This window comes from Antechinus flavipes, chromosome 5 (genome assembly GCF_016432865.1).
Source record: "Antechinus flavipes isolate AdamAnt ecotype Samford, QLD, Australia chromosome 5, AdamAnt_v2, whole genome shotgun sequence".
Classification (NCBI taxonomy): Eukaryota; Metazoa; Chordata; class Mammalia; order Dasyuromorphia; family Dasyuridae; genus Antechinus; species Antechinus flavipes.
The window spans coordinates 179,952,478-179,979,855 of NC_067402.1; the positions used below are offsets into that span (position 1 = coordinate 179,952,478).

The 27,378-nt window shown below is 39.1% G+C and overlaps 1 protein-coding gene across 2 annotated transcripts in view; it reads right to left on the minus strand.

Moving 5' to 3' along the window:
- The window catches only part of AEBP2 (AE binding protein 2), a 48,700-nt gene extending 22,737 nt beyond the window's left edge, over positions 1–25,963 (minus strand). The window contains exons 1-2 of one of the 2 annotated variants that reach the window (XM_051961387.1): positions 25,187–25,963; positions 2,948–3,155 (exon numbers count right to left, since the gene is read on the minus strand). In XM_051961387.1, coding sequence (XP_051817347.1) covers positions 2,948–3,155; positions 25,187–25,884 — 906 coding nt within the window. In that variant the 5' untranslated portion in view covers positions 25,885–25,963. The remainder of the gene's footprint in view (positions 1–2,947; positions 3,156–25,186) is intronic. The other variant, XM_051961388.1, reaches the window with a different exon arrangement.
- Between the last annotated feature and the right edge of the window lie 1,415 nt (positions 25,964–27,378).

Genomic DNA, 27,378 nt, shown 5'->3' on the forward strand with positions numbered 1-27,378 from the left:
ACATAAAAGTGAAAATTTTTCAAAGTAATTTGCTTTTAGTATATGTATTGAAAAAGTACAACTTTAATAATAATTCCACCACTATTACATGGAACATATTGTGAACAATGAGCTAATTTCTTCATTTTATCAATTTACAAATAAGGAATTTGTTGCATTCTGATCACACAAAATTTTGATATCTTACGAGATGTTCAAATTAATGGAAATATAAAGCCTTGAAAGCTACTTCAAGATGATTACATATCCAAATCCACCATTATTTCTCAAAAATTTAAGAGGCAGAATTCCTATCAATATAGGGTGGTTGGCCTGCATCAAATCTTCACACCATCCTACAAAAAAGAAAAATAAGAAACCAACCAAGGAAGAGAGTCTATAAAAGAATAAGTGAGACAAACAAAATATCAAAAGGAACCACATTGATAAATTTTAATAAAAGTAGCAAAAGAAAAGAGTGACATTTCTCAAGAAGAGTGACCAGGTTGGACAGCACAGACAACTCAGAAATGCACAGCTGGACCAACGTATAAAATGTAGAATCTTTTGTTGTTGAAACCCAGTCATGCACAGAAGCAAGGACCCAAGAATACTTATACTTAGCTTTGGGTAATAGGTTTCCCTATTATATATGCACGCTGAACCAACTAAAACATTGCTGGTAAAAGATTTAAAACCAAAATTCACTTCTTGTTACAGATTATTCTAATAGATCTCTCAATGAACTAGTCGTCTACATACAAGTTTTGGTACATGAGAGAAAAACCATGAATTAAAAGTAAAAGGCATGACCTGAAGAAATTTATGTTCTGGAGTACACTGAAGGAAAACTATGAATATACATGTCTCACTATAAATGAAAATTCCTTGTGTGCCATATTTGGCCTCTGAGAAGAGGGGCAGGGCGATTATGGGGTCAGGTTTTCTTGGTTAGTCTCAGTGAATCTGTTCCCTTTAAAGAAAGGCAGATTAAAGATTTAAAAGACAAAGTTGGTTTGCTTTCTTAAATGTAAAACTGCAACAAGCAATTATTTTGGGGAGTGGTGCACTTATGCTCTTTTAATAGTCATTATGATTACTGTTTTCTTGGGTCTCAATCCCTAATCTGCATTATCACACATAGATCTTTTCTATACTTGGTCTATATTGACATTTTATCATTTCTTACAACACAATACTAAATTCATGCCTCAAAATTTGCTTAAGTTTTTTTCCTGATCAACAGGCAGAATTTGCTTCTGATTGTTAGCTATCACAAAAACTGCTATGAATGATGTATATAAAGATTGTTTCTTCTTATCAATGACCTACTTGGGATATAAAAGCTTTAGTATAACAGTGAACTCTGGGTCAAAGCAGAAAACCACAAAAAGGGAAATTACAAGTAACTGCTTTGAAGGTAGGTATTGTCTATCTGCACATTTCCAAAATTTTTTCAAGTAATAAGCTTTTATTCATTTTTCCTTTTTCTTAAAATATTAAATTTCTTACAGGGAGGTGGTGTAAGGAGATGGTGGGAAAAACTGATTTTATAAAATTTATTTAATTTTATAAATTATATAAAATTAATTATATAAAATTATAAAATTTTATATAATATTAATATCTAACAATTAATATAATTAAATAAAATTTTATATAATTTTATAAAAATTTTAAAAGAACACTAAGCAACTTGCCTCAATCCCTAACTATAGGGGATCCCTGGGCAGGTCACTTACTCCAAAATAAGAAAGTAAAAAGAGATTAGCAACGTCCAGCAAAGTGTAAGAGCTAGAACATGGGGGTATAGTAATTTGTTCTTCCTATTAATTTTAGTAAATAGACAAGTTAACAATTAGAACTAGGGAACTTTTTAACATTTAAGATGTTCTTTTGTTTTGTCATGACCAGGAGTGTATAAGGGTAGACTAGGAAAAAGTGGCTACTATATACAATAAATTTAGTTGTTTGTTTTTTTTTTTTAAATCTATGCCAGTCTTCTAAATTTAAAGTTTGGAAAAAAAATTATAATGATTTCGACCTATATTCTGTACTACAAATAGTTTCAAGTTGGCAAAGATGACAAAGAGTTGATGAGTTGATGAGTTGATCAGAGGGACTCCAAATAAGCCACACTATTATTGCACTGTAACAACCATGCTGGATATTAGTGTAGAATTACTCAAGAAAAGTAGTTAAATTATTCATGTTCCTGGGAGTAGCAATACTACTCCCAAGTATAGAAAACATGAAAGTCAAAGGCAAAGGGCCAATAAATATCAAAATAGCCGCTGCATTTCTTGCATTTGCTTATTAGATGTTCATTTTCAGAATGACTGAAAAACTATTTAAATGAGAGAAAAATAAGTAATAGAATCAAAAGATCAATATACATAATGGCTGCACAACAATATGAAGAGATCAAAGTCAAACTCTAACTATCCGAAAAACCAAAGGAAGATTTCAAGAAAGATACTATAGGAGGAAACTCCCAGAAGGGAATGTCTTATATAAGGATAGCTGTGATGATTGTGCTGGATGTTTTGATTTGTCACAAGGGAAGGTGTTTTGTTCAAATACAGAAAAACCAATCAATAAAATATTTAAATATAAATAAACCTGAAAAACAAAGAGCAAAATTAAATGGTAAAATCTTTTTACTTGGAAAAGACAAAACAAAACCCAGCACACAATAGCAACCAAAAACGTGTACTCTAGAATTTTTCCCCTTTTGCCTCTAACCTATACTAAAGAAACGAGTTTGAAAAAGTAATCACAACTAAGTAAATTGATGTTCATATAATACAAATGCATTCCACAAAAGAAATGTTATGTATAGTAAAAAAGAAATAGAAACTTTAAATTATATAACCAAAGTAATTTAAGAAAAGCCAGGAAATAATTCCAAATTGTAAAATAATTCAAATAGGGTGGAGAGGACATAAGAAAAAGGAATAAAACCAACCCCTCCTCGCTGACCATCTACATGTATGGAACGAATGTGATCTGCCAGATCTGGACTAGAGTTGAAGGAAGTCTGGCACTGGTCCCAACAACAGTTATAGGCAATGTTTTTGCTTGAAGAAGTAGTGCTTCCTTGTCCGTTCATCATTGCAGGAGTTGAACGCCCACTGGAAATTGTGCTGTCTACATCCATTATAGTACTGCTTATGCTGTAAAAGAAAAAACATTTTTAGAAATACAAAAATGCTGCAGGTATTCTATGATTTAGTAACTAAAATGCTACAGCTTATCTGTATAGGAATCATGAAAAATCAATAACCACCCATATATACACAAAAGAGCTAAGCAATCGGGATAAAGGCAAGAAAAAAGATATATATGCAAATGAATTACATACAATTAATGAGAGAAAGGTACTAGAATTAAGTGTTGGAAAAGGCTTTCTGTAGAGTTTTAAATCAGGACTCAGGGAAAGCAGAAGATATGGAAGAATATTTCAAGGTATAGTAGACACCCAGAAAAAATATCCACAAGAGTATAGAGGCCAGCATCACTGAAGAAAGCTGGTGTAGGAAAAAAACTAAAGATAGGATGAGACCAAGTTATAAAGGACTCAGAATGCCAAAAAAAGATTGTTTATTTGAGTAGAGGGGTGGGGAGTAGGGAGAGGGGAAGGTCAAAGGAAAATCAACTGAATAGAAAATAGAAAGACTTAAGGAAGGCATAATGCCAGAGACCATGCTCTTGAAGATATGCCAGAGACCACTCTTGAGGATATGCCAAGAGACCATGTCCTTGAACATTGCCATGTCCTTGGACGCAGGAGACAAAGAGCTAAGATTAGCATACACCCTAAATTCCTGAAGATAATGTGTGTCCCAAGAAATCGGTCATCTCCGCCCAAAATCTACATAACAGTATACTCTAGGATTTCCGCCACACCTATGGTCCGACATTCTTCTCATTGTAACCCCCCACTCAGAAATCCTATTTAATTAAACTCTCTTCATTCATTAAACAGAGACATTCACCATCTTAAATCTTGAGTTGCCTCTCTGTCTCTCCGATCCTGTCCCCAAGCCGTAGGCTTTACAGACTGATTGTCTTACAGCACCTTTGCTCCCCTTCAGCCCTGGCTCCACTCGATGACCCACTGTTATTGTCCTGCCGGACAGGACAACTGGCGCCCAACGTGGGCCTCTAAGTGGACCTCGGCCCGACATCGCCCCCGAGCATTCCGGGAGAGAATTCACGGTCTCTACGGAACCCCCGTAAGGGTAGAGGTAAGTTTTCGCGATTGTCGATACTATGGGATCGTATTTATCTAAAGAACAAATATTCCTTAAAGATCTTAAAGGAAATCTTAAGGAAAGAGGCATAAAAGTAAAAAAGAAGGACCTTATAAAATTCTTTATATACATAGATAAGGTCCATCCTTGGTTTATTATAAATGGCCCTGAAATACACCCCGGGAAATGGCAGAAGGTTGGCCGAGACCTAAAACGAGAAGGGCCAAACGTTGTAAATGTTTTCCCCCTCTGGGCATTAATTAATGAAGTCATTGAAGGAGCCTCTAACAACGGCAAGGTTCGGCAATTACCCCCGGGTCCTCAGATAACTTGGGAAGACGCTGAGGGAAATATGGGCACTGTCCGCCCTTACATAGTTCCTAATCTACCTATTAACCTATGGGGAAGAGATATTCTCTCACAAATGGGTATTATTATGTACAGCCCCAATTCTGTAGTCACAAGACAAATGCTAAGCCAGGGTTTTCTCCCTCAACAAGGATTAGGGAAAAATAACCAAGGTATCAATCAGCCTTTACAAGTACAGCCGTACCCTGGCCGTGCTGGCCTTGGTTTTCAGAACCATTTTTTATAAGGGCCACTGGTCCGCCCAGCCTGCAGGCGGACAAGATCAAAACACTCCAGTCTGGTTTGACCAGTGGCCCCTTTCCAAAGAAAATATGTTGCGCCGTCCATAGATCCTTTTCGCTTGAAATACCCCAAACCTGCCACTAGACCTTAACCCTAATTTCATTTAGGTACCCCAAAGCTAGACCTCAACAAACACCGGAAGCTAGATAATTTGGCGATCAAACTGGACCCTGACCTTTTCGGGGCACACTCAGAACCAATCTGGGTTTTGAGCTGTTCAGGCAGTATTCTTCCGGGAAGAATCTGCGTTCTTTCTTTGGTCTCACTCTATCTCTAAAGGTAGTGGGGAGAATATCTGTGTTCCGTTTCACCCTACTTCCATTTCAGGTGAAAGGGCTTCTTTGATCTAGACACTCCCCTGCCTCTAAAGTCTTTCCTGGAGCAGATGCTTTCTTGAACAAACTCCCACTGACCAAACCCTTTGGAGAGAGAAAGGCCCTTCCTTTGCATCTCAATGCATTTCTAATCTTTTTTTCCTGTCACCAGATAGTCCTGCTCTCCAGCAGGAACTGTTGAGACACGAGAGGAAGTGTCTCTTTAACACCACCCCAGACCAAAGAGTGGTCATGTGGCCGTTCTGGGGAACTTACCCTTCTCGGGGGTCCCAGGCCAGCGCTCTCTTTGATCTGTTCTGGGGAGATAGCCGGAGAAACTTAAAAGGAGCTGTGTTTGAGCCCTTCTCCCACTCCACTGTTAAATGCAATGGAGTCTCTAAAGGTCAGGCTGTAGCCACGAGGAGAAAGGTCACTAAATTGGGGTGAGTTTAGAGAATGTCTCTGCCCACGGCAGCTACTCCCTGGACAGGGGTAAGCAGTCTTCCCTTCAGGTTTTGCTCTCCCAGTAAGATCTGGGGACTTAGATGAGCTGCCCTGCCTTCAAGTTCCAGCGTGGAATCGCCAGAGGAGCCCTCGCCATTCAAGACGCACTGCACTAGGTAAGATGGCATCTCTTCCTCCCCCACCCTGGCTCTGGCCTTTCCTCCCCCTTCTTACATGGAGTGGGGAGTGTAGAACTCGAGGCCTGGTTCGGACCTCTCCCATGTGGCTTGGCAACCTGCCATTTAAATGCTCCTATCCTGTCCCCTTCTTGGGGTTACTGTACAGTGGGGAGATTGGGGACTCAATCTAAATCTTCTCAAATCTCCGGAAAGGTTGTCACCAACTTTTAAAATAGAAATTTGCTAGCAATTTGGACAAGTGGGCCGCGCCCCTTCCAGACATTTACCTGGCTCTTAAAGCCGCAGCTTCTAGCCCTCGGGACGCGTGCTCGTCCTATACATTTAAACGGGACTCAGTTTCCCTGATTTGGTCATCAAGGCTGTCTACAAAGATGGGATTTTAAACTGCTCTCGGTTTTTTTTCTTAGCCTCAGGGCAATACTTAAAACTTTCTTAGCTGCTTATGGAGAGATAATCTAGGTAAGCCAGGCTAGGTCTGTCTGTCTCACACTTTCCTACCTAACCCTACAGGTGGGAACTCTTTTTTGCTCCTAATTTTCTTAGTCCTAAAACCTTTTGCTCTTAGCACACTTGGGTTCTATTCTTTTCTGGATTGGCATTCTATGTCCCTGCCAACAAAGGATTTTTTCCTGGGCTCCAACCCTGGCCAGGTTGCAGCTTCAAGAAAGACCTTTGGAATGATGGCTGGGAATGAAATTTTAGGTCAAGGCAAATTAAATTCTTTAAAAGATGGCTTTTTATTTCCTTTCTCCCCTCATTCCTTGACTGCAGCAAGAAATGAGTAAATGAGAGAAACTGAAGCCATTCAAGAATTCGGTGAATACCCTTAGGAAAGAAGTCTGCCTTTCCTGTGTGCTTTTCTATGTTCTCTAGACTTGTTCCCTGTTTTCCCTCCTCCATTCTTTGAGAAGTTACTGAGGGACTAAGATGGGATAGTTTACCTTCCTACTTAGATGGTGTGTTTTCTAGAGGTATTGGGTAATTTGTAACTGAGTTATGCCTTAAAATTTGTCATCTCTGATGGGCAATTGTAAGTTATATGAAGTTTGGTTCAGTTACTTGTGAACTTCAAGATCTGTGTAATGTTAAATTTAAAACTATCTACTTAGATAAGAAAAATAGTTGTATAAGCTGTAAACCCTTTACTGTGATTCTTGAACTAGATTTTATCTGAAGTCCTTGATTAATGATAACTGATGTAGAAGATAAAATCCTTTGGGACTGCAGCTAATATTTACTGGGAGTTTTGAGTTCAAGTGTGATTGCATAGACCAGAAGTAGAACTGCCTTAAATAACTATTTTAATTTGTGGCCACACTATGATTGTTGCTAAGCTTTTTCCTGGGGCTAGAGTTTCTTAAAGGTTTACTTCGCCCAGGTACTTGGGGCCGCTCCCACCTTACCTTTTGAGAAAGATGACCGCCTTTTACACTGTATGTTGATGGAAGGCAGGGCTAGGCCCCTGACTTGCGGCTCAAATGCCCGGGCTAATTTGAGCTCGCTGGGAAACTCTTGCAGTCTTGGGGGATTTGTCGCCCATAGGACTCTGTGAGGCCCTGAGTCTTAAACTCTAGGTCTCTGGACAGGTAGGCTTGGCTAGGCCTTCTAGGGTGACTGGAGTCAATTGGCGACAATTGGCGTGTTTGGGTGTTTTTAGAATTTAGATTCCGTCCAAATTCAATGGGTGTGGCCCAGTCCCAGCCAGCCCTCGCGGAGAGAAATGAGAAAAATGATCAGAGAATACCGGTAGATAGTCCCTTGGGAAACAAATTAAGTAATTGGAACAAACTGCCAAAATATAAAGGAAAAAGCAAGAAAAAGATGATAAGGTATTGCTGCTTTGTCTGGGGTGACAAAGGCATTGGTGGAGGCACTATTTGGCCTAAATTTGGCTCCCTTGAAGATTGGGTGTGCCAAATACTGAATTTGTGTGTTAATAACAAAGAACCTGTTAATCCAGAGGAGGTTCTATATGCAGGACTATGGCTTTCCGGGGCTTCTATAATGTTGAGTAAGAGTCCAAGTGTAAAGGACACGAAGGAGGAAACTTTAAAGACCCAGCAATGGGACCCATTGTTATCTCTCCCTCCTCCATACTTATCCCCACCCCCAGAAGAAGCCATGGTTTTAGGAAAGGGAAGGTGAGGACTTAATCCCATCAGCTCCTCCGGGGCCCCTCAGGGCACGGGAGGATTTAATTCGATTGACCCCACCTGGACTCCAAAAAGAGTCATTCTCCTCTTTAAGGAAGGAATTAGATCAAATTCAAAGAGATATCCGAAATTATCCTTTGCCGGGAACTAAAACCCCAAGTCCTAAATTATATCCCTTAAGAGAGGTTCCTTCGGCCCAGGGAGGTATAGGATTTGTGAACGCTCCCCTGAGCACCACAGAAGTCAGGGCCTTTAAGAAGGAAATGAGGTCCTTGATAGAAGACCCCACTGGGCTAACAGAACAGTGTCTCCTAGGACCTAACATGCTTCCTCCCAAACAGCTTGAAGGCGTTTGCAACCACACCATACCTGTCAACCTGACGTGGCAATATGTGGCCGCTCCTGACGGCTCTTATTTTGCCTGCTCTGCTGGCCTTACTACATTTCTGGATGCCCGATCTTTTATCAAAAAACGCGATTACTGCGTTTCTGTCTTTCTCTTCCCTCATATTAATATACACCAGGCCGATGATTTCCTTGATATCTGGGAAAGAAAAAGTACTGGCAATTTCAGGACCAGGAGGGAACCCCTTACTGCATTAACCCTGACCGTCCTCCTTGGCCTAGGAGCGGTAGGAACGGGGACGGGTATAGCCTCCCTCATACAAAATGATAAACAATATTCCCAATTGAGCGCTGCTATAGATAAGGATTTACAGGAATTGCAAGCAGGACCTAAACACCTTAAAGACTCAGTAGCATCCTTAGCTGAAGTCGTCCTGCAAAACAGAAGAGGCTTAGACCTTCTCTTCTTACAACAAGGAGGTCTTTGTGCAGCCCTCAAGGAGGAATGCTGCTTTTATTCAGATAAACTTGGCCTTGTTGAAAACAGTCTACCAAAAGTTAGAGACAGTCTGGAAAAAAGAAAACAGGAAAGAGTAAAAAATGAATCCTGGCATAAGAACTGGTTCTCCACTTCCCCCTTGCTATCCACTTTTCTCCCTAGTATTCTCGGCCCTCTTGTGGGACTCCTTCTCCTTTCTTTTGGCCCTTGGGCCTTTAATAAACTAACCACTTTCGTTAAATATCAAGTAGATTCTGCGATCACAAAAAGACACATCTTTTATCATCAGTTACGAGACCAAGACACCTTGGAACCTAAAGAGAAGATCGAACCACTCAAATTCACTGAACAGCTCCTGAAACAGACAGGGTGTCAACGATTGAGAAAATTGTTGTTCTCATGTTTAATCTTGAATGTCATGGAATCTGTATAACTGTAGTCTGTCATATATGTTCCATGTTCTGTGTGGTTTGTCTGTTATGTTGTTGTTTGGAAAACAACGTTGCAACTGTACATAGTAAATTGGAGCTCCATGTTTGTTTGTGTGTGTTTGTGTTAAAAGTTAAAATAAGCTTGTAAGAGATAAGGATTCAGCCTCTGTGTTGCAGACTTAGAAAATATCAAGAAGCTTGAAAAATCTTTCTCTCTCTCTCTCTGTCTCTGGCTGACTGCAGCAGCCTGTGAGAAAAAGGGAGAGAAAAGAAAAAAAAAAAAAAAAAAAAAAAAAAAAAAAAAAAAAAAAAAAAATATATATATATAATATATATATATATATATATATATATATATATAGATTGAAAGGGATTTGAAAGTTTGGAAAGTTAATATACAGCAGTATGCTAACATTTAAAGGAAAGACGTTTGAATAGAATATCTAGGCATTCTCTGTGAAGGCAGAGTAAAACACTAAATGGGCTTCCTTGGAAATTCACCGAAGCCGCTTTGGATTTTGGAATGGGAAAAAGGAATTCAAGGTGAAACATTTCTCTCTGAGGGTGGGGAGTTTTTCCAGGACTAATCTGCCCCTAATCTGTTTTTGCTGATTTAAAAGCTTTGTTAAGTTTTAAGAACAATGATTAAGGATAATTTGCATGTCTTTAAGGAAAAGCCTGCTAGAGTAAAGAACTATAAAATTCAAGCTTAGCCTGGCCTAGGCAATAAATAGCTCTAGAGATAAGATGCTAATCGCTGTTAAAGAAAGGTGGTAGAAAAACTTTGCTGTATTACTTTGATTCAGTTTGTTACCTTCTGAAATTTGTTAACACAAGTTAATACTTTAAAACCAGCTCTGCTAGACATGTGTGGATTTTTGGAGGTTTATTATTCACTATAGGGTTGAATCTTACAGGTTTTTGATGGGAAAAAGGAAAGAGGAATGCAGGTGAGTTAGGAAGGACTGATTTGCAAGGGAAATTAAAGGTTCGATTAGTATCAGAAGGGTGAAAGAAAGACTTTTGGGAGTAGGTGAAGAGGTGGGGGAAGGAGTCACCCACCCCCACTGCCTTCTGCTACTTTACCAAAGGAGTATCTGGGAAGGAAAGTTCTTTAAGGAGATTGTATAAGTATGTAGTCAGAAGGAAAGAGAAAGTTGGAAATGGGTGGATTTGGGAAGAAACCTGATATTGGGAAACTGATGGGCTAAATCTTGAAAAGGATCCCCATGTAGAAAATTGAGTGGGGAACCTGAGGGAAGTTTTTTCTAGGGGTCAGGAGTGGGGGAAGGATGGCCATATGGAATCTTCTCCGCCCCTCACCTCCCTGAGTATGTTCCTGCCGCTTTTTTCTTAACTGATTTACAGCCAGTGCAGCAAAGTGTGATTTTTAAGGACATGCTTACTTTAGCTTAATTGATTGAATATTTGTTTCTTCATAAAGGTTTTCTTGGTTAAGAGATATGGTCGTAAATATGATCCATAAAATGTGATCCATACTTTGGTCTGAGTATTTCTAAAAGTTTAATTGCTATGTTAAAAAACCTTCTTGAATTCTTTCATGTGGAATTGGGTTTTTTGTATAAGTTTAAATTGATTGTATTGGGTCATTCTGAGGTTATTTAAAGGGCCTCTGAACATAATAGTTTTTTCTCTTTGTCCTTTTGAAAATGTTTGTTATGGACAATATGCAATTTGGGATATTTTTCTATGTATTGGGTATTTTAAAAGCAAAATGATTTGTATGTATAATGTTCACTCATGTAACATCTACCTAGATATGATAATTGTTCTAAGTTGTGAACTTACTGAGGCGAAATTTCTTTCTGTTATTACTGTAAGGTTATGGTAACTCTTTAAGATTTATCCGAAATTTGATGACATCTGTCATTGGAGTTTTTGGGCTTAGAGTTAATTAGCTAATGTTATTTGGGAGTTTTAAAGCTCCACCCTGTGACAGTTAATGGGACAATTGATTGATAAGCTGTTAAAACTCAATTCCTTATGTTATGTTATAGTTATGTTCTTGAATTTTTCCTTCTGTAACTGATCTCTCTGATCAGAGCAATGGTCAATAGAATTGTTAATGCAATTCAATTATGTCATGCTTTGCTATTTTCAGTCTGGTCATATGTAGTCATTGTATCCTAAATGCTTGGGCAACTATTTCGTCTGGTCATCTGTCTGTTACTGGATATTTGTGTTTTGTTCCTTTAAGGTTTCTACAGGATAAGTGGATAATTAACAAGGGTCTGTAAGACTGCAGCTGTTTGCTTGGCCTGTAAAGCAAACTCATCTCTTCACATAGGAAACTGCTCGTCAATCCATTTTGGCCTCCTCATGTTTTGCAACAGTTTGGTGAACTGAGTCTATCAAAGACTGATCCAATCTTTATGTGCTAGATTTGTGTTTTTGTTTTAGATTTTGGTCAAATTACAGATATTGACTTGCTTCTGGAACCTGGATCAGCTTTGATTAGCTTTGATTGCCAGCATGACACACCCACTCTGCAAGGAATGTGAGCCTCCTATCACTTCACAGCCTGAAGCAGCAGTTTTAAAATGAGACCATGGACTTGATCCTGAATCGAGTGTACTTTGGACTGATATGAGGGACTTTGGGAATGGTTGATGACTGACTGTTAAACCTTACCTGGATCATCTATTACTGTGTGTTTAAGACTTGGGATGGGATTTGTTAAAACTGTAATTGCTGTTATGTTTGAGGGCTTTTTAGGAAATGCTACTGTATTAGTCTGTTATGTATAGGGATTTTGATTTGCTCTTGGGATTTATATTGGGAATGGTCATTTGAAAAGGGGAGGTAGAGATAGAACATTGGGGAAACTGGTATATTTTTTCAATATACCTGAAAGAATGGGAACTCTTAGCTCCTATTCACTTTGCCTTAAGCACTCTTGCCCCACCTCCTCCTCATATCCATACAAGGTCTGGTCTCAGGTATTGCCCCCCCTGCATTCAGTAAATAAGCTGTGGGTGAGCCAATGACGGGATTATTGTGGCCCCATATTTCAGGATCATCATACCCTCTGGCTGCAGGAACACCCAATGACGGGATTATTGTGGGCCCGTTTTCCAGAAGCACACCCTGGAAGTTTGATGCTGGGGTGCTGGGACGGATGCCGCCCACATAGCCTAAGACAGGGGTCCTGCCCTTCTCTGGCCTTCTAAGGTCGGATTACTTGGGTACTGAATATGGATGCCGGCCACATAGCCTAAGACAGGCCTCCCACCTATATATTAATAAAGAAAGGGGGATATGCCAGAGACCATGCTCTTGAAGATATGCCAGAGACCACTCTTGAGGATATGCCAAGAGACCATGTCCTTGAACATTGCCATGTCCTTGGACGCAGGAGACAAAGAGCTAAGATTAGCATACACCCTAAATTCCTGAAGATAATGTGTGTCCCAAGAAATCGGTCATCTCCGCCCAAAATCTACATAACAGTATACTCTAGGATTTCCGCCACACCTATGGTCCGACATTCTTCTCATTGTAACCCCCCACTCAGAAATCCTATTTAATTAAACTCTCTTCATTCATTAAACAGAGACATTCACCATCTTAAATCTTGAGTTGCCTCTCTGTCTCTCCGATCCTGTCCCCAAGCCGTAGGCTTTACAGACTGATTGTCTTACAGCACCTTTGCTCCCCTTCAGCCCTGGCTCCACTCGATGACCCACTGTTATTGTCCTGCCGGACAGGACAGCATAACAGCAGAATCAATAGACAAGGGCCTGCACCAGAGTGGTGTCAGCAAAAGAAGGGTTTTTGGAGAGATGTTCCAAAGGTGAAATTGCCAAACCTTAGGCAAAAAGCTTGGATAAAAGGTGAGGGTTAGTTTTCAAGGGCCTGGGAAGATAAGCTGGGCAGAGAAGGTTTAGGACAAAACAACTGGGAGATATTAGAATGGAGGCCAGCATAAAATTGAGGGAGAAGTTAAATTAACTTAGAATCATTAGCATAGAAATAGTAATTAAATCTATGAGATCTGATGAAATCACCAAATGAACATATATAAGAAACCAAGAGAGCTAAAGACAGAACCCCCGAGAGATTCCTACAATTATGAGGGGGATTTGGAAAAGCAACCAACAAAGGAAACAAAGTATACCAGGAGAGTAGTGCCCTTAAAACCCAAAAGAAAATAACAAGAGAAGGTCAATTTTGGAAAGTAGTTTCTGTTAGAAGCCAGATTATGATGGGTTAAGAGAATGAGAGAAGAGAAAGTATGGACACCTATTACAGAGAGCCTTCTTAGCATGACAGCAGGTATGGAAAGGATCAAATGAAGGAGACATGCACATACTTGTTTGTAGACAATAAAAGTAAGGATGACAAGGGAAATCTCTTTTAGAGAAGACAATGAAATGGAATCACTTGAACATGCCTTAGTGGGGAGAAAGGTAGCTTCATTATACTCATGAGGTGGAGGAGAAAGTGGCAGAAAGCAACTGACAGATGAAGAAACATCAGAATAGTTTCAATCTTTTTCTAAAAAGTTTCTCTCATTTGAAAAGGTATTAGCAAAGTCACAGAAACTTTTAAGAAAGACATTAAAAGGTTTGGAAGAGCCACTATGGAGAGTGATTTGTTAAGGCAGGTAAAGGACTACCTTTCAGTGAGGATGCCATTGAGGATATATAGCAAATTTGTAATCAACTGAAGATAAATGATTTCTCACTTCTTTGAGCACAGGTGCATACGAGTAAAAATGGCAAATGGCATAGACTTGGCACAGCTTTACTGGCAAAGTGATAAGAAAGCACAATGCTGAGTTGAACTGGTTCAACAAGGAGCCAAGGAACCATTAAGGTTTTGAATGGGAGAAGAGATGAAAAGGCAATAGACAGATAAGATGATCTTGCAATTCCTGAATGTGGAGTTGGTGCATCTGTGTGATGGCAAGATCAAAGGTATGATTCATTTTTGTGGTTTAGGTAGGATGGATGGAAGAGTGAAAAGCTGTTTAAGTATGCCAAAGTCTTCTAGTTATGACAGCAGGAAGCCAAGGATAAAAAAAGTCAAGTAGTGAACTCATTTGAGGAAAAGGAATGACCTAGAGAGCTATAATCTACAGCTAACAAGACTTTTATATGGCTGGTGGAGATGATTCATATCAAGTTCAGAAGTCACAAGGGTGAAGGGAAAAAACCTAGAAATGTGGCAACTGAGAGCAAAGGAGTATTATAATTGCCCTGCCTAAAACTAAGTGAGGTGAAGGGTATAATTGCCCTGCCTAAAACTAAGTGAGGTGAAGGGAATAAATATATGAAGGGTGGCCAGCAACACTGTTTTACTAACAGCTAGATGGAAAAAAGAAAGACTGGAATGGAATTATGTTACCTATGTTAATAGGCATTCCAGAGGATACAGTGGTGTTGAGGATACAGTGGAGGTTGAGTGGTGTTTGGTTTGGGGATGAGAATGAGGAATTAGGTGGAAGGGGAATGGATCTTTAGTAGTTTGTAGTCAGTGAACATGCAGGGTATGACCACGTTGGAGATTGGGCTGAAGGCAAGTACAGTATGAAATCATAGGAAGCACCACTTTCCAATGAAAGGCCCCACGTCACAACTCCTTATCCTGAAATTTGGATAATGACCCCCCCTTCTTTGCCAACAGACTGGAGATTTGAATGTCCCCAATGGTGGGGAAAAGGAACAGGGGCATTAAGTAGGAAAGAATAGTTCCCACCAACTATCTCTTCCTCCTGTGGACATAAACAGGAGATGGAAGGCCTGAGGTCAAAGGAAAGACAGTTATAACTTGTTATGTCTTTGTACCTGAAGTTCCCCCAACATTCTGACTGGGACAAATGGCCATGAAGCAAAAGACAACTTGTTATCTTATAGTGACATAGAAAGATATTATTGGTGTGGATGGTAAACAGACACCCCACAGTCCAAAACCTGGTCACCTTCCCTCAGGAGACACGGGATATAGAATTATCTGGATTTCTCTTCTAGACTTTACTTTGAAGTGTAATGCAAAAATTTTGGAATATGTAGCTTATTCAAAGCTTATTATTATTCACCCCTCTACCCAAATGCTGTATTATTCCACAATTAGATGTTTATTCAGTTATATAAGCAAATTGTAGTTAAAAAATTATTTGAATATGACCTGAAAAACAAACTTGAGCTGTTTTTCCTCTAATTTTCTACTTTCCTCTATCTCACAAATGAATGTCTTTAAAATTCAAACACATGAAAAGTTGTGATGTAATTAAGGAGATAACATCAAAAAAATTTTCTATTCCCTTTACAAATTCCATGGAATGACTTAAAGTTTTAAGTTATGCTTACAGGTTTTTAAGTTAATGCTTCCATATTATCTACAAATTAACTGGATGCTTTTTGACCACTTTGAGCAATGAGCAATTTTGAGATGATCTTTTCATCTTCATCATAATACTTTTTAATTACATAAGGAACTATGTTTGGATTGATGTATAAAAAAAGTTAAAATGAAGAATCAGGCTCTTAAGTGCAAATATACCCAATATTTCGTTATTTAACCTCCCGAGACCTTAATCTTTTCATCTATGAAAAGAGGGTACAGAACTAGATCAAAATGACATGTATGAACCTATGTCTCCCCTTCATCTACTAAAACAAATACCCAATAGTATCTTAAGAACTGTGTAAAATATAAACTTCCCTAAGGGACTTAGTATAACCAGCACTCAGTAAGAGCGCTTACACAAGCAATTAAAATATAAAATATATAGAAGCAGAAGAAGAGGGGAAAATCAAAACAGCCTGAATAAAGGGCACTGTGATACAATGTTGTGTAATGAGGAACAAGAAGTAGGCTGTTTAGATTGAAGAGAAAGAAGGAATGTGTATTCTTCCAGGAAAAAAGACTAGGAAGTAGGACAGGGCTGGGAAGTCAGACAGAGCTGCAAAGGATAAAATAGCCTGTATTAAGAATCAAAAGGAAGTCACCTAAGTTTTTCCCAGAAAAACATGGACAAGTCAGAACATCAGGAATAGATTTTGGCAGCGGTGAAGGAGAAAAGAGGGGAAAGGGGCCGGAATCAGGGAAAATTATTAGAAGGATATTAAAATAATCCAAAAATGAGGCGAGTAGCTGTGATATGATTTGAAATGGATGTAACTGGAGGAATAGTGATACCATTCTTGACAAAATGAAGATATATGGAAAACATGTTTAATTTGAGACAACAAGGACATACACAAGTGACAATATCCAGCAGCAGTTGGAAATCTAGCAGAGCAAAATAATCTGCATAATGTAGCTAATATGGATGTTTTGCATTATTTCACAAAATATCACTTGCCTTCTCAATAGGTAGGAGGGGCTAAAGAAAGAATTTGAAACTGAAAAATTTTTTTTAAATGTTAAAAAAGTGGTAAATGAATTTTCAAAACCCATCTGCAAAAAGGATAGCCGAATCAAAGCCGGATGACAGCGGGAAAACAATACAAAAATACAGTCCTAGAGGGAAAAAGTCACTTTTTGTGATAGCAAGATTTGGAAAGATAGATGAACTCTGAATGGGGAACAGATAAACCATAGTACATGAATGTAATGAAGTACTATCATGCTATGCTGTAAGAAATTATGTGAATACAATAAAGCATGGAAACTTCACCAACAGTGAAATAAGCAGAAGGAAATATGCATACACAATGTCAGCAAGTGGAAAGATCAATATCAATATAACTTGAATGGGCAGGAGAGAATTCCCTCACCACCTTTTTGTGAGGGGTTAGAAGTACTTTTTTCAATATTTACATCTTTTGACATAGGGCATGGCTCAGAGGGGATGAGGAAAGGATACTGAGGATAAATAAGGATGTAAAAAACAGTAGGTGTTAAAAAATTTTTAAATGGAAGGAAAAGGACAATTCCTCAACTTATTCAGAATAAAGTAATTTCAGAATTGTATTCATCTCAGATGTCATGAAGCCTCATTAATTTACACAAAAGTGGGTTAAGGTTTTTCATTTTTATGAATTCCAAAAATGTTTAAAATACTCAGAAAATACAAACTTTTATCCTTTCTCTCCTTACAAAGATTTTAAGGAGGTTGGAAATACAAAATGTATTTCTCAGTTGACTCTCATAATAATTTTGAAAAGAATAGGTATTACTCCCACTTTCTGAGATGAAGGAACTAAGACTAATAATTCAAATAATTCAAACAATTAGTAGAGGGATTCAAATTAAGATCTTTCTCAACTGCAAGTTCAATGCTTTATCTATTGTACTAGTGACGCCTGGTGAAAAATAAGTGGCTCTATAGACAAAAAAAAGTGTGTTCTAAGATAATCTCTAAACAGTGAGAGCTTGAATATGTTCCATTTGTGGTGCCAATATAAACTGCATGGATTGAGCTAGGGAAAAGTATATTCCTAGATATAGACTATATGACAAATATATGACAACTTGCATAAGTAACAACTCAAAGCATTGGACAAAGTTCTCCAATGGAATAGGCAAACAGAACCCGTTTTGGGGGTTAAGTAATTTGCTCAGGACAACTCTAACTGGGTCCACTGGATATGAAATCACGAGTTTTTCCAATACCCATACCTCGGTACTTTTTTCCTGGGCCACTTAGCTGCCCCTCATCATCTGTAGAACATAATGCCTAAATCACAATGTTGTTGAGGATCAAGGAAATGAAATGCTTTGTAAACCTAAAATCATTAACTGAACAAGACAGGAGATTCTAGACTCAAATTATATCTTCCACATTTTATCACTATGAGTGTGACTAAGAAATTAAGTATTTTATTAACATCTCTAAGAAGCATTCTCTCATTGTTCCCGTTATTACTTCTCATTTATCATTTGCCATCAGCAGTTAGCAATGAGAGTAGGAAGAGGGATAAAGAAAGGGACTTCTTGCACAATCTCTTAACATTTTCAGTTAAAAACTGCTACCAGTCTGTAGCAGAAAGGAGCAATACCCAAACTAGACAAATCAGAATGAAATGAAATCAGCACAGCCTACATTCAGACAAACTCAAAAAAAAAATTCTTAAAAGTAACATTCTCTATACCTACAGGCCAACAAAAATTTGTTACAAAACTGGAAAAGGCCATACAAAAATACTCCAAAACCAAAAAATTTGTAGTGTACTAGATATTTTAAATCTAAAATTAAGGAACTGCATTTATAACTCAAAACTTAACCATCTAAAATTCCTTTTTAAAAGTTTTATCAGTGTTTTAACAAAGCAAAAAACAAAGAATTCCTTCTTTGATTAAAAAAATGCTGGTAAAGCAATCTGGCAGAAATCAACATCTTACAACCACATAAAAAGGATTTTTCAAATCAATTTTTTAAAAAGCTTTGAAGAGTTAACCTAAAACCTGGCAAAGGCAGATGCAGACACACATACAAATGTCCCTGAAGAGAAATGGGGATGCTGGTACATTATTGGTGGAGCTGTGATATAGTACAGCCATTTTGGAAAACAATTGAGTTTTGCAAATAAATGAACTAAAATGCCCATATCCTTTGATCTACCAGACATATACATGGTCATTGATAAGGCACTATATTTATAGCCACACTTCTTATGATGGCAAAAAATTACAAGCAAAGTAGATGCCCATCAATTGGGGAATAACTCAAAACAATGAGGTACATGAAATTTAATTACTATGCTCTAAGGATAGAATGATAAATATAAAGAAGCTTTCAAAACCTGTATTTAGTGAAGCAGAATCAAGCAGGGAAAGCCAAAATATACAATGACAACAATGGTAAATGGAAAAACATACAAAAACTGTGTTACAAAATAACAAGTAGGTATTTTAAGAGAAGATAACCCCATACTCCACCCCTTGCATTACATTATTTTCAGAATTTCAGCATTACTGAAGAAATTTTTTTCTTAAGTGGACACTTTCCTGGGAGTGCTAAGAGTACTGGGAAAAATTAAATGACAATCGATAATTTTTTTTTTTAAATGACGTGGGTTTAGTCCTTATCTAGCTCCAGTAGATAATCTTGTAATTTTAATCTACTCTTTTAATTTTCCAAGTCCAGGTAAGCCATCGAAACACAGCTGAAACTGGAAATACAAGGCAGCAAAAAAAGTCCCTAGCCAGAGCTCATGATGGCATGTGCATCATGTACACACTCTGCACAAATATATAGGAAATATTTTTATTCCGGGCCTATTTTCTATCAAGCAACAGTTCTTGATCCTTTTACAAGCCTACCAAGTATGTACACTGAACTAACAGGTGTTAGGACTTTCTGGAAGTCCTTTTCAGGACCACTTCCAAATTTGAACTAAGTCTTTCTGTCTTCAGGCCCAGAACTTTAGACATAGCCAACACATACAGGGCCTAATCTCAGATGCTGTTAATTAGAAGTAATGGTGTCTGAAGGACTCCTTGCACGAGATAGATCACAGAGGTAATAAGGAGCCAATGCAGTTTACTAGTTGAAGAGTGATCAGACCTGCATTTTAAGATCAATTTGACAGATATGTTAAAAGTGGGAAAGAGCACAGGATAAAGAAATGACTACTTCAACAATTTAGGTTTAACTGAGATGAAGGGCCTTCAGAGTCAAGAGAAACAACCATATAAGATGGACGATAAATCTGATAACTGAATAGATATGGGTACCTTTCTTTCTAACTTGTGAGGACAATGGGGAAAAGGCTTCTTGTAGAAAGTGGGACATGAGTTAGGATTTGGAACCTAAATTAAGATTTGAAGGAAAACAGGAAGAACATTGAAAACTAAAAAGAAAACATTTTTTTAAAATTAAAAGACCAATTACAACTAGGAGAAAACATGTTATATCAAGTGCTGAGATGAACAGGAAAACAGTTTTGCCATCTTTCTGTATGGATAGACACAAGGAGTTTATTTTCAAGTTCTAATAGCATTCAATAAGTTAGCAAAAATAAACATGAGACACCCTATTCCCTCAAAGTTATATTCTGTTCAATATTAACTTGTTTGTAATTTTTATTCAAATTCCATTTCAGGGGCCATGTATAAGAATGAAAGACCTTTTATGACATGGTCAATACTATATTCCCTCCTTTGTTACAAATGACTACATTAAACTGGAAACATTTATTGTAGCACAATTATATTACCAAGACAAAATTAAGAAAACTTTTCAGGTCAGGTCATGGTCATAAGCAACTCAGCACTAGAGTCAGACATTCTAGCCTTCCTTTTGTAAACTTTTGACCTCCTCAAAGAGGGTACACTTAATGATCTCCAAAGGGAGATCTGAGATAAAAGTGAATTGCTGAAACAAGTCTGAAAAGGGACCTTTCCCCCTTTCCTCCCTAGGAAAAGCTAAGAAACTTATCTTTGTTAGTACTCAACTCCTACTCCCAACCATGATCCGATCTAACAATACAGTTATTGTTTGTCCTTTTCTTAGAGGACCATGGTAGCAAAAAGATGATGCCATGACATACTAATGAATTGGATTTAGGTGAGGGAGGGATATACAAGATCACCTGGCTCACTATGCCTTCCAGAAGTATCTGGATCCAGTGGCTGGTTATAAAGCAGGCTAATTAAAATCTCTCCTTAAAAATATGTATTTCATTAACACCCCTGATTTAACAGGGCTAGTGTGGTGTGGTCCCTGAATTATCAAAAAAAAAAAAAATGTATTTACACCTAAATAGAGAAAAACTTAACTGGAGAAACTGAATAGCTACTATACTAAACTATATATACTATACTACTAGTAGTAGTATTTGTCCAATCACCTCTAAGAAACCTAAAAAAAGTTTCACAAGATATGGCAACACTTAGTTCAATTCAGTTACCACTTGAGGATTCTCATTGTGATCTCTTTACCAAATTCCCTGAGCCTCTGGTGCCACAGACTTCTTAAAAAACGCTGCCATTTTAACATTATTTTCTGGCTCAAGAAATATAGGTTGCAGTCTTAGCTTAAGGCAGCAACAAAGTTTTGTCTATCAACTTATTTCAAATACTTACACATCAAATGAAACTACTTAATTTAGGCTTTGGCAGTTAGGTGGTGCAGAAGATCTACCTGACTTCTGCCTCAGATACTATTTGCCTAGTTTTTCGCATCTGCAAAATGAGCTGGAGAAGGAAATAGCAAACCACTCCTGTATCGTTGCCAAGAAATCCCAATACTCAGCCTTAGTGGAAAATGACTATCTTCCCTACTCCTCTGCATCTATGCAAAATTAGTTAAGGCAGAGATATAACATTTTCCCTCAGGTGCTTTTTGATCTTGTTAATTACATATTGCTCATCTCTCTGGATTGTTAGCCAAAAGGGAAATGACTAAATAGAAGACTAGAAGAGTTGACAAAGTTGGGACTCAGGTTCAAGTTCAGCTCCTGACACACACTAGCTATGTAACAAGACAAATACATTAATTACTTGCTGTCATTGTGTAAAACTATGAATTTCCACACCAGAAGTTCCTCAGATGTGATAAAATGACAGGTTGGACAAAAGAAAATCAGTTTCACAACAAATATGTTAGAAAAGGAAGTAATTGTACGGCTGAACTAGTCTTTTCCCTATGTCATATGAAACAAGAGCTTTAAAAGCATCTTTCATTTTTATCTCGACAAGTAAGGTACAAAATTGTTTTGCATCCATCAAAGAAATGATGAAAATATTTCATTCTGTAACAAATACAAATACAGTTTCAGGATTTGGCTTCAAGTTCTTCACTTTACAACTAGATTTTTACCATTCCTAACAGCAATAAAACTATCCTACTTCTGTTTCACAATGTTTTGCCATCATCGATGCAGTAAGCTCCTTTCTGGCATTACTCTTAGTACTGAAAAAAAAATTCTCTTAACCTTTATGAAGTGAGAAGCTTAAACTGGAGAAAAATCTGTGAAATACAAAAAGGATTTCTTCAGTGTGTTCACAAAATTATTTTGATGTTTTGTCATTAAGGTAATTCCAGGTTATATAGAACACAAATTAATGAAAAATATGGCATGGTGTTTTTCACATGGACAAAAGAAAATCTCAAAGGAATATTCTTAGAACAGAGAAATCACAAGTGAGCTGAATAGACTGATACATCTAGATTCAAAATTTATTGGATACTGTGCCAAGTAAAAGCATAAAATTAACTTACATAGGCAGATCCAATTTTTTAATCCTGGAGAAGGTCCAGGCATCTCCCAGAAAGGAGGTCCTATTGAGATAGAAATCTTTGCAAATTTTCGTTTCAACAAGTTGCACTTCTTCCTCCCTAAAGCCAGATCTCTCTCCACTAAATCACACTGCCTCTACCATTTATTCATAAAACTTTCAAGAAGTTTAATTTATTGCAAACATTATCCTGGACCTCTTATTAAGCTTTTTAACACTTATACTAAAGGGCTTTTATTCCTTTAGCTAATTTAAGTTTGTTATATTTTATTTGCAGACATTAATAAATTAGAATTGCAAGAAAATAAAGGTGGAGAGGGAAAAGGAAAAGGCTAGAAAATAGAAAATTTCTATAGCTTTGGGTTAATTCATTCAAATAGTAAAATTGACTAAGAGGCAAGAAAATGAGGCTATGATTATATAACCTTTCTCAGGTGAGTAAAATTTAATTGGCTTATCCTTCAATTACCCTTTTTAAAAATGTATACAAAAGTTTCCTTCAATCCTGCATATTCCCCCTTAAAATTCATTATTTTCCTATCAAAAGGGAAAAAAGAAATTTTATTCCAACAACTGACAGGTTCAGGCAAAGGACCCAAAGCACAATGTGTGAAAAGGAAACCACCCGTGTATTAAGTGTACTATTACACCTTACTAGTTTGTTAAAAAAGGATGTGATTCAAACTTAAAATCAATGTTCAAACATAACTTCTCTAATAAGAGCTTTTCAAGCCTATTCATACAAGTCCATCCATAGCTCTAACTGGCATGTTGTTTGCTTCTCTTTCCAATCAATTTTCTCTGTAGAAAGTCCCAATTCAAGTCCTCATCCACAAAAGTATCCTCTGGTCATTGCCACTTAATTCCCGATGAAAAGATTTTTCTGAATCGTGCAGAGGCCAAACCTTCACAAAAATTGTTCCTTCCCCACTTTCCCCCTCTCCCTCCAAATATCAAACTACAAAACACATCTTTGTTCTCCAGATTACTATTAGCACATAGTAATTTTCAAAAAATTAGTCATGTACAAACTTTTTCCAAGTCAAAAATAATAACCTCATTTCCCCAAAAGGTAGTGTTAAAAAAAAAAAAACCGAATTACATTGAAATGTGCAAAAATTGTGGCTTCAATTATTTCTTTGCTATATACCATGAATTTTAAAAGTACACCAAATTCCATCTTTTAAATCATTTACATGCCAGAGAATCCGTAGTTAGGGTGACTTCCAAAAAGTTACAACTGATGTTTTTTACCTTTAGTCTTTAAGCTAGACAGAAAGTTGTTCCAAAAAGTTTAATCCAAGCAAACACAGGTGGCTGCTACATGAAATAACTTTGATTTCTGAAAATGACATCTGCTTTTCAGACCAACATTAAACTATGAATACTTTTATGGTTTCTGAAGTACTCCTTTGACCTCCATGACAGTGCAAGATATTATTCCCATTTTACTGATGAAGATATTATGAAGGGAGGATTAAGTGAAAGGATCACCCAAATACCAAGTAGCATTCAAGCTGGAAGACTGCAAGTAAAGCATTCATACCACTATAACATGATGCCCTCAGGAAGTGAATAAACAAATATTCTGATTACTGTACCCAGAGAGCATGGGTAGTACACATTTTTATAAAACTCTCTAGTAATGAATTATTGGTGAAGCTATACCTTACATGCAATATAGGGATTACAAAATATGCATTATTATATCCATGCATTACAAACACAAATGTTACTACATAACATTCTAAGGTCAAACAGCTTCATTTAAACAGTTTTAAAAACTATTTACTAGATAAACTTTACTAAATAAAAATTAAGAAAATAATGATCACTAAACATTTGCAATTCCTCCCCAGAAAGTTTTGCATTACTTAATTTTAGTACCCATCAAATACAAGGCCTGTCCCACTACATGGTAACAAACCTTGTGTTGTTGTGTCAACTGAAATCAGGCCCCAGTTTTGAAAGATTTAATTAGTGGACTGCTGATAACTGGTACAAGTCATAACAATCGAATTTATTCTACATCATTGTGCCTTACAAGTGCAATTAGGAACAAAATTGCAAACCAACCGTCTCCCTCCTGCTTTTCCCTCCTAAAAGTATCTGAAGGAACATTACAGAATATAAGAAATCACATTTAACTTATTTCCCGGTCACTCAACCACGAAATCTTAAATTATGTTTCTCTCACACTCCAGCAAAATATATGTAAATAAAGGGGGGGAGGGGTTAGAATCTGGCCTGGTAACAAACTGAATTAAGAAACTTTGTTCACTTGACTAAAGAAAACCCCAAAACCTTCCCAAGATTTAAAAGAAAAAGCAAGAGAGCCGAGGCTCGTCCCTGGCCGAGTAAGTTGTGCAGCTAAGCAGCAGGGCTAGACCAGCCATGTTGGAAAACACTTGTCAATTATACTTCTGACAACTGTTCGTGAACATGGTTGAAGCTAACCTTGGGCGTGCTCGGACGGGCGGCCTCCCAGCACACCGCCTCGGGCAGCCTCTACGGGCGGCAGCTTTCCGAGTTGGGTCGGACTTAGGGGTCTTGCTCACTCCCTCTGTGACTGTGTGGGGGGAACCCAGAAGAAAAAATGGGGCGGGGATAGGAAAGGGAGGAAAGAAATGGTTTGAGAGTTGGCCGCTGTTCCGCGGCGGCGGCCAGAGGGGCGGGGTACTACGGTCACGGACCCATCTAGACTTTTCTGGGAGGCTGGACAAGTCCCCCGGCCTCCGGGAGGGATGCGGGATGGCACTGACCTGTCCTCCGAGTCCATGCGGCTCAGGGGCTCCCCATCCGAGGACACCTCCAGGCTGCCTCTCCTACCCGCCGAGGTAGCGCTGCTTCCGCCTCCCCCTGTTCCGTAGCCCTCGTCTCCGGCGCTGGAGACAACGCTGCTACTGCTGCTGCCGCCTCCTCCACCGCCACCACCGCTGCCTCCGCCGCCGCCGCCGCAGCTGCCCTGGCCGCCCCGCGGTCCCTTGGGCACTTCCAGGCCCTCCTTGCTGTCTCCATCGCCACTGCTGCTGCTGGCGGCGCCAGGGCTGAGGGAGCGGGTCTCGTCGCTGCTGCTGCCGCTGCCCACCAAGCTCTCGGCACTGCTCTCCTCTTCGCCTCCCCCGCTGCTGCTGCTCTCGTCCTCCTCCTCCTCTTCCTCCTCGTCCTCGTCTTCCCCGGCCTGACTGGCGCTCTCTGGGCTCGGCTCAGACATCGTCTCCGCCTCGCCCCCGCCGCCGCCGCCGCCGCCCCCACCCCCGCCGTCGCCGTTCAGCAGCAGCTCCGCCACCGTCTGCGCCTCTGTCTCCTCTTCTTCCTCCTCCTCGTCTTCCTCCTCTTCTTCCTCCTCTCCGGAGGGCTCGGCCCGGTTCCGCGTCGCGGGATCGGGACTGCCAGGGGGCAGAGGACTGAGGCGGGAGAGCTCCTCCAAGTCGGCCATGTCGGTGATAGCGGCGGCCATGGCGCCTCCTCCCTCCCTCTTGCCCTCCCTTCCAATCGCCCAAGCCTGGGCAGACGCTGACACCGCCCCCGACGCCGCCGCCGCAGAGCAGGAGGAGGGACCGCGAGGGGCGTCACTGGGCGCGCGCGCACATCAACGCGTTCGAATATTTGTAGGGTGAAGGAGCGCTTGCGCGAGAGGCGGAACTGGAATGGGGACTGGAATGGGGACAGGGACGGGGGCGGGGAGGGGGCCGGGGGCGGGGAGGGGCTGGGGATCGGGGCCCTATCGGAAAGAGAAGGTGATGGTTTGTGTTTTTCACTCCCAAGTCTGTTTCTTATTCTCAGAAATTCAGTCCATTTCTCTTCTGATCCCTTTCCCATCTCAAAGAGTTGTTCCTCCCTCTCAGCCCTGTTACCTTGGGCTCACACATTCGAAATAGGGAATTGATCTGCGAGGCACTTAGGGCACCGGTGAGCAAAAGCAAGAAAATAAAACTCAGTCAGGTGGGAAACGGAATTTGGGACTAACAAGTTTACTTATGTAAATCAGGCTGGACTGCCTAAGAAATTTGAATCTTTATTTTGTGGGCAGTATGGAGCTTTGAAGTATTAATGGCAAGCGGAATAATGCTTAGAGCCTCTATACCTTAGAAAAAAGTTACTCTTGCAAGGGTATATAGGATTCGCTGGAATGGGAAGATGAGGAGTGGGGGAAGGTAAGAGAAGTGACATTGACTGCTGTAAATTGCCTGAAACAAAAAGACATGGACAAATTCAGAGTAGACTGTAATAGACAGATGAAAAGAAAATGTTTACTGTTGGTTCAACAGACGCAAGAGCTTAAGTACCTTACTCAAGGCCCCCGTCCTGTTATATCTTAAATGGAAAGTGACTACCCTCCTCACCCCCCTAAGAAACAAGTTTGACGGAGAACACACAAGTGCAGAGAAAGTCACTGAGCAATTAGTTCAGTGTTTGAGGAAAGGCTACACATAACAGGAAGAGGTATTGTATTACTCCTTAAATAAAGGGAGAGTGAGGAGAGAGTGCAATCCAGGCATGAGATTTCGGAGTGCACTGGAGACCAGAAAAATGAGTAATACATTGCTTGGGCGAATCTCTTAGTGAGAATAACTAACTTGGAAAAATCTTTATGCTAAAGGCAATAGGAAGTTTCCAAAGAGGAAGAACAGGGAAGTGACACGGCCAAAGATTATTAAAATCACTTTGCAACTAAACGGATGGACTAAAGTGGGTAGAAATTTAAAGCTGAGACAAAGAGGCAGTTACAAAAATCTAAACTAAGCAGGATTTAGAGAGGATAATACGAGTGAGAGTAGCCTCAAGCAAAACAAAAATCCAGATCCTGAATAGGGAGATTAGACCCGAATAAATAAAGCCATTTATTAAACTGCAAGCAGAGTGCTTGATTCAAGACAAAAGGAAAGCACTAGAATCCAAGAGGATGCCAATAGAGTAATGATTCCTTACATAATGAAGACATTACATGACC